This window comes from Lampris incognitus, chromosome 1 (assembly GCF_029633865.1).
Source record: "Lampris incognitus isolate fLamInc1 chromosome 1, fLamInc1.hap2, whole genome shotgun sequence".
In the NCBI taxonomy this organism is placed as follows: Eukaryota; Metazoa; Chordata; class Actinopteri; order Lampriformes; family Lampridae; genus Lampris; species Lampris incognitus.
In genome coordinates this window covers 131,791,611-131,806,876 of record NC_079211.1, presented here as the reverse complement: position 1 = coordinate 131,806,876, position 15,266 = coordinate 131,791,611, and the positions used below count along the sequence as shown (strand labels likewise).

Below are 15,266 nucleotides of genomic sequence, written 5' to 3'. Positions count from 1 at the left end.
GTAAAACAGAACGAGTTTGAGCCGGTATTTTTTAAGCAGCCTAAGAAAGTAAAGTCGTTGTTGAGCTTTTGCGATGATGTGTTCAGTGTTAATTTTCCACTTCAAGTTATTGCTGATGTATGTTCCAAGGAATTTAAAAGAGATGGTGGTGGTGATGGGGTCTCCATTCATTTATATGGGTATTTTGGGATTCGGCATGCATCAGAAGTCAATAATGAGTTCTTGGGTTTTGGCGGTATTAAGCAGAAGGTTGTTGTTTGCGCACAAAGTTAAAGCTTGGTCTACTTCAGTGCGGTACTGGGTCTCGTCATTGTTGGAGATGAGGCCTACAATGGTTGTGTTGTCTGTGTATTTTATTATTTTCACAGAACTGTCAATAGATGAAAAGTGGGTGGCGTAAAGTGAGAAGAGCCAGGGGGAGAGAACACAGCCATGAAGAGCACCTGTACTGAGGATAAGAGGGTGTGAGGTTAGGTTATTAACCTTCACCCTCTGTGGCCTGTTCCATAGGAAGCTCCGAATCTAGTGGCATATGGCTGGGTCAATGTTCATATCCAAGAGTATGGTAGAGTTTGAGTGGGTTGATGGGGTTGAAGGTGGAATTAAAGTCTATGAACAGGATGCGTGTGTAGGTGTTTGGTGATTCCATGTGTTGCAGGGCATGGTGCAGGGCTATGCTAACTGTATCCTCAACAGACCGGTTGTTTTGATAGGCAAATTGATATGGGTCCATCAATGGGGAGGTGCAAGATTTCAAGTGTGACAAAATTATGCGCTCAAATTCTTTCATGGCCACAGATGTTAGGGCAACTGGTCTAAAGTCATTGAGGCAGGTGATCTTTGATGACTTTGGCACAGGGATGATGGTAGAGAGTTTGAAGCACTGTGGGACTGTACATTGACTTAGAGAGGTGTTAAATACGGTGGAAAATATTGGGGCCAATTGTGCTGCACAGTGGCTCAACAAAGCAGGACTGATGCCATCTGGCCCTGCTGATTTCCTAATGTTCAGCTTTTTGAATGTTGCTCTCACCTCATCCTCCTGGATGTAGAAGGGTGGCACTGGAGTAGGAGTAGGGGGGATGGCTGGTGGAATAGGTTTTTCAAACCTTGCATAAAATTTAATTTATTTGGGAGGTTATGGTCATTATCTGGAGGGGAGCAGGGGCGTTTTTGTAATCTGTCATTTCCTTAATTTTTTTCTATATTGCTCTGGAGTTAGTGGAAGAGAATTGTTGTTCGAGTTTTGTTGCTTAGCTGGACTTTGCTTTTCTTATTGCAGCATGCAACTTATACTTGGCTGCCCTGTACTGATACCTGTTTCTGTTTTTGTATGCCCAGTTCTTTTCTTTGTGTAGGAGGTGTAATTCTTTGGAGAACCAAGGTTTTTTATTGCCGTAAAATGTCACGGTTTTGGTAGGGATGCACGTTTCCTCGCAGAACTTGATATATGATGTCACTGCGTCAGTGAGTTCATCGAGGGAGTCGCAAGCTGCGCTAAATATATTCCAATTAGTGCATTCAAAACACTCTCGAAGCGTTTCAATGGCATCCATGGACCAGGACCTGACAGATTTGGATGTTTTCTTGATAGATTTAAGCTTTTGTCTGTTTTTTGGGATGAGGAGTAACACAGCGTGGTCAGACTTCCCCGGTGGAGCCCTCAGGAATGCACAGTAAGCATTTGAAATTAAGACGTAGGAGTGATCCAAGGTTTTGTTTTCTCTGCTATGGCAAGTAACTTGTTACTTATAGTTCGAGGGACAGGTTCATATGGTTGAAATCACCTAACTTGATGACAGACATGTCAAGGTTGGAGTTTTCAACAGAGGAAATGTGTTGTGAGAGTTCGCTAATGGCTGTGTTACCTTGTGGTGGAATGTAAACACCAACTACAAACCCCAATTCCAGTGAAGTTGGGACGTTGTGTAAAACGTAAATAAAAACAGAATACAATGATTTGCAAATCTTTTTTTACCTATATTCAATTGAATACACTACAAAGACAAGATATTTAATGTTCAAACTGATAAACTTTTTTGTTTTTTTGCAAATATTCACTCATTTTGCAACACGTTCCAAAAAAGCTGGGACAGGGGCATGTTTACCACTGTGTTTCATCACCTTTCCTTTTAACAACACTCAATAAGCATTTGGGAACTGAGGACACTAATTGTTGAAGCTTTGTAGGTGGAATTCTTTCCCATTCTTGCTTGATGTACGACTTCAGTTGCTCAACAGTCCGGGGTCTCCATTGTCTTATTTTGCACTTCATAATGCGCCACACATTTTCAATGGGGCACAGGTCTGGACTGCAGGCAGGCCAGTCTAGTACCCGCACTCTTTTACTACGAAGCCACGCTGTTGTAACACGTGCAGAATGTGGCTTGGCATTGTCTTGCTGAAATAAGCAGGGACGTCCCTGAAAAAGACGTCGCTTGGATGGCAGCATATGTTGCTCCAAAACCTGTATGTACCTTTCAGCATTAATGGTGTCTTCACAGATGTGCAAGCTACCCATGCCACGGGCACTAACACACCCCCATACCATCACAGATGCTGGCTTTTGAACTTTGCACTGATAACAATCTGGATGGTCCTTTTCCTCTTTAGCCCGGAGGACATGACATCCATGATTTCCAAAAATAATTTGAAATGTGGACTTGTCAGACCACAGCACACTTTCCCTCTTTGCGTCAGTCCATCTCAGATGAGCTCGGGCCCAGAGAAGCCGGCTGCGTTTCTGGGTGTTGTTGATATATGACTTTTGCTTTGCATGGTAGAGTTTTAACTTGCACTTGTAGATGTAGCGACGAACTGTGTCAACTAACAATGGTTTTCCGAAGTGTTCCTGAGCCCACTTGGTAATATCCTTTACAGAATGATGTCGGTTTTTAATGCAGTGGCACCTGAGGGATCGAAGGTCACGGGCATTCAATGTTGGTTTTTGGCCTTGCCGCTTATGTGCAGAGATTTCTCTGGATTCTCTGAATCTTTTGATGATATTATGGACTGTAGATGATGAAATCCCTAAATTCCTTGCAATTGTACATTGAGAAACATTGTTCTTAAACTGTCGGGCTATTTGCTCACGCAGTTGTTCACAAAGTGGTGAACCTCACGCCATCCTTGCTTGTGAACGACTGAGCCTTGCGGGGGATGCTCCTTTTATACCCAATCATGACACTCACCTGTTTCCAATTAGCCTGTTCACCTGTGGAATGTTCCAAACAGGTGTTTTTTGAGCATTCCTCAACTTTCCCAGTCTTTTGTTGCCCCTGTCCCAGCTTTTTTGGAACGTGTTGCAGGCATCAAATTCAAAATGAGTAAATATTTGCAAAAAACAATAAAGTTTATCAGTTTGAACATTAAATATCTTGTCTTTGTAGTGTATTCAGTTGAATATAGGTCGAAAAGGGTTTGCAAATCATTGTATTCTGTTTTTATTCACGTTTTACACAACGTCCCCACTTCATTGGAATTGGGGTTTGTAAAAAAATTGAAGCGAATTCTCTCGGAACGTAATATGGTCTGCATTTCAAACTGATGAATTCAAGATCATAAGAGCAGTAACGGTGAAGTTTTGTTGAGTTGTTACACCAGCTCTGATTGACCATGAGACAAATACCCCCGCCTTTTGACTTGTGAGATAGTTTGACTGACCTGTCAGTTCTGAAGATAGGGAATCCAGGGGGTTACCACTTGATCAGAGACTGATTGATCCAGCCATGTCGGTCAGTAAAGCAGAAGGCTGAGCAGTCTCTGTAGTTTCTGTTGGTTTGTGTTAAATACAAAAGTTCTTCCATTTTATTTTGGAGGGCTCACATGTTGGATAAGTTCATTGCCGGTAGTGGGGGCCGATAGGGCCGTCTCCTGAACCTGGAGAGCACCCCTGTTCTCCGTCTCCCTGTGCTAGGTGTATTTCCCCAGGGTGGTGATCCAGTGTTGTTTACAACCAGTATATCCTCTGGAATGTTGGCAGATAGTCCCAAATTGCCAAATGTAGTCCTCCTGATGTACAGCAACTCCTCACAGTTGTCTTTCCATAGACAAAAGTGCAAGACACTGCAGCAGAGCAGGAACTGGGGCAAGTCTCATGGCGACCATCTTGAAAGGATGCCTGTAAATATAGTTTGTAAGAAAGGTTTCGGGCATGTTTGACCATTTACAAGTAAAAAAAACAACAATGTTTTTGTATAGGGTCAATGTGGACAAACTGACTTTCATAGAAGGAAATCTTAGTTGTATGGGCATTTTATTTTCAGTCATTCACATGAACCATTAGCTTATATCATAATCATCTCCCGCTCTGTATTTTTTTACCATGTGATTGCCTTTAAATCACCAGCCCCTGTCCAGCCTACTTTACTAGTCAACCAGCATGACTGATTTGGACCTCAGAATTTAAAGCTGGTTGCCTGTTTTAAGTGTCTGGTAGAGTGGAGAAACTGATTCATCACAGCCCAAGATGTCGAAAGTTTTTCCTGATTTTAATTCTCCCCCCTACCTATTTCCCTTCTTCCAGATTACGCTGGATGTGCTTGCTGATATGGGCCATGAAGAGCTGAAAGAAATTGGGATTAATGCCTACGGCCACCGCCACAAGCTCATCAAGGGTGTTGAGAGGCTGCTGGGAGGCCAACAAGGTAAGTTGACCTCCTTGGACTAATATTGGCCCTCATATGCTAAACACTACATCCCATAATAGTAATACACATTCAGCCCTGGGAGCTATCCAGTTCTCCTACAGTCCTCTAAAGTTGGCTGTTGATCAGAAGCCTGCCTTTGTGTTTTTGCTAGCCAACCATTTAAATGTACCTCTTTTTTAAACCAGGTGCCAACCCATATCTGACATTCCACTGTGCCAACCAGGGCACAGTTCTCATCGACCTTGCCCCTGATGACAAGGAGTGCCAATCTGTGGAAGAGGAGGCAAGTATGAGCATCTCTACTCTGAACTTGTATTCTTTGATCAGTCACGTTTGTGTCCACCAGCCACACTGACTGTTAATTTATACAAATCACCTGCCATGTTCCTCCATGTTTGCCAAGTGAGATTTTTTTTAAATTAGGTCTCAAAGAGATGGTTAGTTCTGTTCCTTTTGTAAGTCTTGCCAAAATTATCAGCCACAACACAAAAACAATTGTCGGTAATTGGCTGGTGGCTGGTTATGTTTTTCCTTCAATCAAAAGTGCATTGTATTACAATACTTCAAAAGCTGTCCTTGCACTCAAATGTTCTTGGGGTATGTTTGTGTGCTTCAGATGCAGAGCACCATCCGAGAACACAGGGATGGAGGCAACGCTGGAGGAGTGTTTAGTCGATACAACATCATCAAGGTCTGAAACATGTTTTATTTATTTATTCATTTTCATGCTCTATCTCGGTGCTACAGCCTCATCCTTGTTGTGAGCTGTATTGCTGACAATACACAACTGCCTAGAATGTAAATATAATGTACCATCAATCACTGCCACTTGGTCTGTGCTCTGTCTGATCGTCTCAGTCCACATTGTCTGATAGCGCTAAGTACTTGAAAGACCAGGTTTCTGTTTTGTTTTTTAAATTGAGGGACTCCGAGAACAACTAAGTCGAAGTCAAAGAGAAGTACTAAGTTCATTCATTCATTCATTCATTTATCTTCAGCCGCTTCTCCGGGGTAGGGTCGCGGTGGCAGCAAGCTAGGTAGGGCACTCCAGACGTCCCTCTCCCCAGCAACGCCCTCCAGCTACTCCTGGGGGATCCCAAGGCATTCCCAGGCCAGATTGGACATATAGTCCCTCCAGCGAGTTCTGGGTTACCCCGGGGTCTCCTCCCAGTTGGCGGTGCCCGGAAAACCTCCAAAGGAAGGCGCCCAGGAGGCATCCTAATCAGATGCCCGAACCACCTCAACTGGCTCCTTTCGATGCGAAGGAGCAGCGGCTCTATTCTGAGCTCCCTCTGGATGTCCGAGCTTCTCACCCTATCTCTAAGGCTGAGCCCAGACACCCTATGGAGGAAACTCTTTCAGCCGCTTGTATCCGCGATCTTGCCCTTTCGGTCACTACCCAAAGCTCATGACCATAGGTGAGGGTTGGAACGAAGATTGACTGGTAAATTGAGAGCTTTGCCTTCCGGCTCAGTTCCCGCTTCACCACAACGGTCCGGTACAACGTCCGCATTACTGCTGATCCTGCACCAATCCGCCTGTCAATCTCCCGCTCCATCCTACCCCCACTCGTGAACAAGACCCCGAGATACTTGAACTCCTTCACTTGAGGCAACAACTCACCCCCACCCCGGAGGGAGCAATCCACCATTTTCTGGGAGAGAACCATGGCTTCAGACTTGGAAGTGCTGACTCTCATCCCAGCCAGTACTAAGTTACAAAGTGAAAACAAGGTCGTCCTCTGTCAAGTCTCAACTCTTTAGATTTTTTTCATTTTAGCTTAATACCTGAAATAATTTGTTGTGTATCTGATCCATTTAATACACATTGTGAACTGATACAATGTCTTGATGCATGCTCAATAATCCAGGTGTAGAAATCCCAGAAAAGTTGAATTGGTTCATCTGGACACCCACTAAACTTGGTGTCCGGATGAACTGATCCAGCTTTTCTGGGATGACACATACAATGCAATTAGTCGTGGCTAGTCCAACACACGGTAAAGCAACAGTTTTTTGTTTTGTTTTTTCTTCGCACACAGATCCAAAAAGTAGTGAACAAGAAGCTGAGGGAGCGTTACACCCACCGGCAGAAAGAGATTGCAGATGAAAACCACAACCACCATAATGAGCGCATGCTCTTCCATGGTAACCATACCCAACACTCTGTCTCGCCTAGCATTGTTCTCATTCAAGTTTAGGTTATGTGCTAAATGTCAAGAGATTTGGCCAATTTCACTATTTCAGCGGATGACAATTTAGATTTGACCTTGTTAGAGATATTGTTTATTTCTGAGTCATAGCCAGTCAGAACGTGTTTGTTGTTTGGTCCTGTGAGGCATCGTACTTAACACTGTCGGGCAATAGGGTTGTCATGGGATGTTAAACCACTTTGGATTAAATGTCTGCCACCAAATGGCATGTTATTATATCATATGTGACTAGGAGTGAGTCATAAGCTGTAATGTTAATTGAGTACAGACAGATTTGAAAAGATTGAGGACAGGGTTCCCAAAGTGTTTAAATTTTAGGGGAGTCCCCAGGTAAATAAATTATCACTCAAGTGAGTTCTGGTTTATTATGTGTGCTCTGATGTGATAAGGCAGCAAACCAGACTGTTTTTAAAATGGAAACATAAACTCTGTCAAGCACTGTAAGTGCGTGCTTCAACTATGGTGACTATGATCCATTGCAACTAAGATTATAGAAAAATGTTAGTCCAACTGTTGGTGTTTCTTACTTCTCCATTCACTATATTTTAGCTCTGCCATCAGTACAAAAAGCAGGGAGAATCAAACTTGTTTATGTGCACACATAGATGACAGTTATTGAAAACAAGTGTTAAAGAACTGACATACAGCAAAGTCCATCATTTGAAAAGATGGGAAATACATCATGTCACAGTCAGCTAAACAAATACACTGGTATAATACTGATAACAATTGTTTCCTTACATCTTCCACCAGGTTCTCCCTTCATAAACGCCATCATCCACAAAGGCTTTGATGAGCGCCATGCCTATATTGGAGGAATGTTTGGAGCAGGGATTTACTTTGCTGAGAACTCCTCTAAAAGCAACCAGTATGTGTATGGCATTGGAGGTGGCACTGGCTGCCCCACACACAAAGATCGCTCCTGCTATCTGTGCCACAGGTAAGGCACTGTCCAAAAGCAAAGCACCCCACATAAAACATTTTCTGGCGCACATATGTTTTGGTTGATACTTTCTACTGTAATGTGATACTGTCAGGTCAAAATATTCTGTAGCTATGTATCCTTCTTTACCGCCATTTTCAGCTGGTTCTTCATCCTTGTTTTATAGTGTGTCTCTTTTTTCTTGTTGGTTTACTTGTAAACTGTCCTACTATTTACTACCATATGAGAGCAATTGGAATGATAGTCCGCATATTCTGTTTGGGCTCTTTACATTACACAGCTGAACAGTATACCTGTTTTTATGTACAACATAAAAGATTCAGGTCATCAAATTTTGGTTATTAAACTTGTGCATGTTTACTATTTCTGTGGTTTGACCTGTTGGTTTAGTTAGTTTTTTGGCCGGATTACATATTTTGAAGGTTGATTAATTCTTGGCTTATCCCTATGAGACATGGCATGTAGGCATTCTTGCCAGAGTGTAGAAGCAAGCAAGAAATACGTATGCTGTCAAGGGGTAGTCGGTGGTATCTTCTGGTAGGACATCTCGACTGGGATGGACAAGGTGTTGTGTGGATTCAGTCCAGTAACCTCTTCAGTGTGTGGGCAGTGTGTCCACCAACCAAGCCACCCTGCCTGACCTCTGTCTACTCTTCTGTGATTTAGACAAATGCTGTTTTGCCGCGTGACACTGGGGAAGTCCTTCCTACAGTTCAGTGCCATGAAGATGGCTCACGCCCCACCAGGCCACCACTCAGTGATTGGCCGGCCCAGTGTCAATGGCCTGGCCTACGCTGAGTATGTCATCTACAGAGGAGAGCAGGTAAGCACTGAAGCTACAAAATCCATACAGTCAACTAGGGACTCTGTAACAAGATACCATCATTTATGTATGATTTTATGCTACCACTCATTTAGTTAAAGAAATGTGTTGTGTGATGTAAATCAAACTGCCATCATACGTTGGCTTACCCTCCTGCTACATGTTGTTTCAGGCCTACCCGGAGTACCTCATCACCTACCAGATCCTTAAGCCTGAAAGCACAGCTCAGTCTGCTGCAGGAGCTGAGCAGAAGTCCTAGTTACATACACATGCGCACACATACACCAGGACTTTCTGCTTGTTATTTGCTCGTTATTTTTTCCTTTTTATCGTAAGTGGCTAAAAACAACTTTCCTTTTTATTTACATCACTGAATTCCATTCTCTCGTACCACAGAATTACATGACTGATGGATCATAAGGAAATACACTGTTTTAATAATCTCCTACTCGTGGTGAAAACATTGTCAATTTCCACTTCTTTTTTTTTTCCATTGGCTGCATGTAATACACAGACGCATGTACAGCCCAATAGCGTGCGTGGGTTGTTTTACTGTCTCCTCCCTTCCTGGCTCGAGGAAGTAATGCTTTTGTAGAGACTATGCAGTTGGAGCATTTTTTTAAGTTTGCCACTTGTCATCACCTCATCATGCCTTGTGACTATGGAGAATCACCTCCCCTTCACTCTGTCAGCCAAAGCCAGTAACCTATGTACCAGTGCTACTAAGACCACCTCTGCCCCAGCATCTGTTTCATCCTGTATAGAATGGCCTCTGGTGACTGTGATTTTAATGCTAAGCATAACACTACCAAACAGGTAACAGTGTATTTTTGCTATATTGTAATTATAACCTTTCACTTGACTCTGACACATTGCCACAGAACACTATGAACATTTGTGTTTTTAGTTGTTTTATTCAGAGGTGTACATGCTGAGTTTAGAAAGGGTTCACTATTGAACCATAGGATTTGAGGAAGACATGCATTTACCTACTCAGACATTCTCTTATCAAGTTGGACGAGAGAGGCTATGAACCCGGTAACACTTTACTTGACGTACATTGTGAGGCAACACAATTAGATGGGAATACATGTGGGTGACAATTTTCTACATTATAAATTGCATCAGTGATGTATTATGCCATCTATTGTAATTTGTTATGACTGCTTTAAGAATTAAGAGCTAGTTGGCAAGATGGCATTCAAAGTGTTCAATTCCTACATAGGTTTTTGCACATTGTGAGTACTAAAGTGTATCAGGTGATTTGTGACGCTTGCAGTCTGTATTCATAATGTTTTAAAATATAACTGTGATGCCTTACAATGCTTCATGAAAAACTTCAAGCCAAGTGTTGCCGCAAACTCTTCAGTGTACCCTTCTTTCGCCATGGTCTTACTCAGTTATCCCATGCAAGAGGATTTGCACTTTTACATAGAAACCTATTTAAGTTATTTTGAAATTTGCAGATGTTATGGGAAAAAATGTTTGATGTACAGGTTGTGTAAATGGATGTGTATAACTGTCAATGTTTAACAATTTCTTTTTGAGTTCAACTGTAAATGACGTCTAAATTTCCTTTCATGCCTTCTTGATTCTCCCTACTTTTTGAATAAACGTCCCAGTAACAAACAACTCCTTGTTTTTTATTTCACATGCATTAGGTATACACTTAAAAACCCATCGAGTCGGTTTCAGCCAAGCGGCCCGGGCCTCTACGTGAAGCAAGCGGTTCTCAGCAAAAACACAGTGAAAATGACATGTTCCTAGGCTTACTCTACATCACACCAGCAACATTACAGAACTGACACCTCTCACTGTAGGTTCAATGTCTATCTAGAATATGTCACAGACGTGGAAAAAAATATTTTTAAACTATTTCAACAATTGCATTTTAGCAGAAAGCAGAGGCTACATGTGTCTAAGCAAAATATATATGAAATGAAACGTTTGATTACTGATGGCCATTATCAAAGGCAAAACTCGATGTAGCTAGCTAGATAGGGCTGGCATTAGCAGCACCGCAGCAGCAATGCGGTCTGTGTGGACGCCACATGCACGCTAGGCCGCAGCAGTTCAGCGGGTTAGCCGCCACGCACAGGTAGAAGCACGCGGTGGGGACCAGACCTTAGTTTGATTCGCTGCCGGGAAGGAGGTGTTGGAAGCGGTTCTCCACGTGGTGTTGGTCTAATTTCAACGCCATCGCCGTCACCTGGAAATATCGCTGAAGTGTCGACTGCTCTGTCCACCACTATCATCGGCAGATGGACGACAAACCTGGGAGACGCGGGGATGTTGTTCCTGTAGTATGGCTGCATCACTTTGTACTCACAGTACATGGGGTTCATCAAGCAGCACAAGTAAGGCGTTGGGTATGAGGAGCACAATGGGTTAACAGGGTTCATCATCACAGGGTAGGTCAGGTATGTGCCCTGCATTACTTGGAGATGGGTCTGGTGCATGGGCCTGCCGAGGATTTGTGTCGCGGCAGGAAGTCGGTTGACGAGTTGAGATTTTAACCCCCTGTTCTCGTACTGCATCGGGGCACAGGAAAGGCAGATGAATGTTATGGCGCAAGACCTGGATAAATAGACGTTCAAATCTCTTATCGGCTGTACGGCACTTCCTGTACAAAGCCTCGGCCCCCAGTGTTTACATTAATTACAGAAGAATTGATTGTACAAATTTCATTATATCCTAATGTTTTGTTTAAACAACTTTTGAGTGCCGATCATGAAATTTTCATATACACATTTAGTCTACAAGCTTTGATTTGAAATGTTGGAAGCACTGGAGTAAAAGACGCATAGGCTGAGTTTTCTATTTATAAAGCAAGCTTGGTCAAATTCTCAAATTCTTGATTGCATGCTTCAGGCAAGTGCAAGATGTTATAACGTCCAACATTTTTTTTCCGCCAAGCAAGAAGATCTTCAGCGCCAGACTTAATCCATTAGAACCAAATCGGTCTGTGTTTGACTATACGAATGTGAATATACATATGCATACACTGTGATTGCTTACCTCAGTGGTTAAAGCTCTGGCTTTTCTCTCATGTAGATCATGCACCTAACATTGATGGCAAATATATATATATATATATATATATATATATATATATATATATATACACTACCGTTCAAAAGTTTGGGATCACCCAAACAATTTCGTGTTTTCCATGAAAAGTCACACTTATTCACCACCATATGTTGTGAAATGAATAGAAAATAGAGTCAAGACATTGACAAGGTTAGAAATAATGATTTGTATTTGAAATAAGATTTTTTTTACATCAAACTTTGCTTTCGTCAAAGAATCCTCCATTTGCAGCAATTACAGCATTGCAGACCTTTGGCATTCTAGCTGTTAATTTGTTGAGGTAATCTGGAGAAATTGCACCCCACGCTTCCAGAAGCAGCTCCCACAAGTTGGATTGGTTGGATGGGCACTTCTTTGAGCAGATTGAGTTTCTGGAGCATCACATTTGTGGGGTCAATTAAACGCTCAAAATGGCCAGAAAAAGAGAACTTTCATCTGAAACTCGACAGTCTATTCTTGTTCTTAGAAATGAAGGCTATTCCATGTGAGAAATTGCTAAGAAATTGAAGATTTCCTACACCGGTGTGTACTACTCCCTTCAGAGGACAGCACAAACAGGCTCTAACAGGTACTATTTAATGAAGATGCCAGTTGGGGACCTGTGAGGCGTCTGTTTCTCAAACTAGAGACTCTAATGTACTTATCTTCTTGCTCAGTTGTGCAACGCGGCCTCCCACTTCTTTTTCTACTCTGGTTAGAGCCTGTTTGTGCTGTCCTCTGAAGGGAGTAGTACACACCGGTGTAGGAAATCTTCAATTTCTTAGCAATTTCTCGCATGGAATAGCCTTCATTTCTAAGAACAAGAATAGACTGTCAAGTTTCAGATGAAAGTTCTCTTTTTCTGGCCATTTGAGTGTTTAATTGACCCCACAAATGTGATGCTCCAGAAACTCAATCTGCTCAAAGAAGTGCCCATCCAACCAATCCAACTTGTGGGAGCTGCTTCTGGAAGCGTGGGGTGCAATTTCTCCAGATTACCTCAACAAATTAACAGCTAGAATGCCAAAGGTCTGCAATGCTGTAATTGCTGCAAATGGAGGATTCTTTGACGAAAGCAAAGTTTGATGTAAAAAAAATCTTATTTCAAATACAAATCATTATTTCTAACCTTGTCAATGTCTTGACTCTATTTTCTATTCATTTCACAACATATGGTGGTGAATAAGTGTGACTTTTCATGGAAAACACAAAATTGTTTGGGTGATCCCAAACTTTTGAACGGTAGTGTATATATATATATATATATATATATATATATATATATATATATATATATATATATATATATATATATATATATATATTCGATGAAAATGCAAATGAAAAAATGCAGGCAACTTTTGCAATGAAAATGATAATGTACAATTTTGACTCACTGGAGTTGCCAGGCAGAAACAGAGACAGAGGGGTCCCAGCAAGAAGATGATGGTCTCCATGATAAGTTCCCACCTAGTAGTAACATTTAAGCATATTATCCCTTTCAGGAAACATTTGCTGCAAAGTCGTATCAAATAAAGAATCGTAAAACAAATACCTTACTTATTCAAAGTCACAAATTTACCCTTTGGCGTTGCTCCGAGTCCTTCGATCTGCCTAACACACTATTGTGTTTTAAACTAATGTCGAATCTACACCCACCTGGACTTCTTTTTATGATCTTCTTTATCGTTCATCTGACTTGACCACATAATTGGGAGGGCAACATTATGAAACTATTTATCGCAGAGGTCGACTTTTTGCTGACTTGTGTTTAGACGGCACACCTGTTGTTGACTTGTTGGTTTGGTGTTGAATTATTTTTCATGTCTGCGCATGTAAAAAAAAAACAGCTTTGTTTTTTTATCAAGAAATACACTTCCCTCGTGAAACAGCCGGCCACGGTGGCAACAGTACATCTGGATCTGAGGAACATCTTGTTCCACGATATGTTCAACATCCACAAATAAAAACACGCAGACTTTCTGACAGAGATTGATTTTTATCAATAATGCAGACTTTCTCTGAAGTTTATTTGATTTGGCGATTTTCTTTTGTTTATTTTGGGGTTGGCTATGTATAGGAGCACTTGTTTTTAGTTTCAACTGTAAAATCAGTGATTTCATTCCCCTTTTCTGTTATATGGTTTCTTTTGTATATGTAGATGAACGAAGTAAACACTATTGCTAAATTAAATCAAAGCATTGCTTTACCAAACAAGAAAAAAAACGGGGCCCCAATACAAGTTGACTTTCTGGTGTGTTTCCAGTAAGTGTGGCTAACACCTGATTAGCAGGGCACAGGGTGATTTGTGTTCAGGGCAGAGGTGAAGCTGCATACTGAGCTATTGCAGCTGCACTGGGGCCCGCACGCACGGACCTCTAAAGATCTCAAATGTGCCTATGCGTAATTATGGACATATACGTACTACTGCGGAGCAAAATCCAGTACAGAAGTGTTAGCTAGCAAAGTATTGTAGCGAATTCAGGGGGGGGGGCAGTCCGGGTACTGCCACAGCCGGGACGCGAACCCATGTTTTCCGCTCCGCAAGCGACAACGTTAACCTGTCGACTAGAAGATCCACTCAGTTAGGTGAAGACCAACGTGTCTGCTTATCCATGCACGTTACAGTATCAAGTCTTTGCACAGGTAAGCCCGGAGAGTGCGCCTATGATGGAAGTAGAATTTATTTATTTTTATTTGGCTAATAATCAACCTATATACTTGTATTTTGTGTTTATAAGGCCTATGCACAGGCACGAATAATGTCGTCAATGTGCGGGTGCACCGTCACCGATTATATTTGCATGTGTTACGGTGCTCCGACACCAGATGTTGTCAGGTAGGCTACCCTATCACTATCTCGGCCTTGTTATTGTAACTCCTCTTCTGTAGCAAGGCGGTCTGTTTTCCTAGTAATCGTTTCATTTCGGCGTCAACTGTGCACTGCATTTCGCTGTTGCTGGACGTTTTAAAGCTTCGTGTTTTCACTTCTTTCATTCGCCACTGACATGACGTCATGTTAGGTCTGACTGTGATGGGCAGGCCGGGGACGCTTTGACCATCCGGCGATCGGGGCCCGGTGCTGACTCGCTACGCCCGTGGTTCAGAGTAAAGCAGATGGGGTTTGTGACAGCTCATGGGGTTTGTGACAGCTCATGGGGTTTGTGACAGCTCATGGGGTTTGTGACAGCACATGGGAAAAGAGAAGAAAAACAACTCCGAGGCGAAGTCTGGTATGCGCGTCTGAGAGACAACCGCATCCCTCCGGGGAGCATCAAAACACAGCGCCACTTGGCTCTTTTAATTAAGACGATAAGAAACGCATTACTCTGAGGTTCTCATACTTTATGGTCAATTTTTCACAGCTTCTCTGTCATTATTGGCTTTAAATGACACGTACGTCTACTGTGCGGTCATTTTATCAAACGGGGTCTGCTTTGAAGTGTTTTTGAACGTCAGCTCTTTGCCATGATGTGTGGCGGTAAACGGTTGTGATTGGACAGTTTGGTGGACGCAGGAGCATTTAAATCTCCTGCGCAAAGGTAAACTATAGCGGAACGTTATCCG

At 42.3% G+C, this 15,266-nt stretch overlaps 1 protein-coding gene across 2 annotated transcripts in view; it reads left to right on the top strand.

Annotated features, from left to right (window-relative positions):
• The window catches only part of tnksb (tankyrase, TRF1-interacting ankyrin-related ADP-ribose polymerase b), a 44,721-nt gene extending 34,468 nt beyond the window's left edge, over positions 1 to 10,253 (top strand). For both annotated transcript variants that reach the window (XM_056281424.1, XM_056281432.1), the window contains 7 exons: positions 4,526 to 4,646; positions 4,835 to 4,932; positions 5,266 to 5,340; positions 6,691 to 6,796; positions 7,615 to 7,801; positions 8,471 to 8,627; positions 8,800 to 10,253. In XM_056281424.1, the coding sequence (XP_056137399.1) occupies positions 4,526 to 4,646; positions 4,835 to 4,932; positions 5,266 to 5,340; positions 6,691 to 6,796; positions 7,615 to 7,801; positions 8,471 to 8,627; positions 8,800 to 8,886 (831 nt within the window). In that variant the 3' untranslated portion in view covers positions 8,887 to 10,253. The remainder of the gene's footprint in view (positions 1 to 4,525; positions 4,647 to 4,834; positions 4,933 to 5,265; positions 5,341 to 6,690; positions 6,797 to 7,614; positions 7,802 to 8,470; positions 8,628 to 8,799) is intronic.
• Positions 10,254 to 15,266: the final 5,013 nt, after the last annotated feature.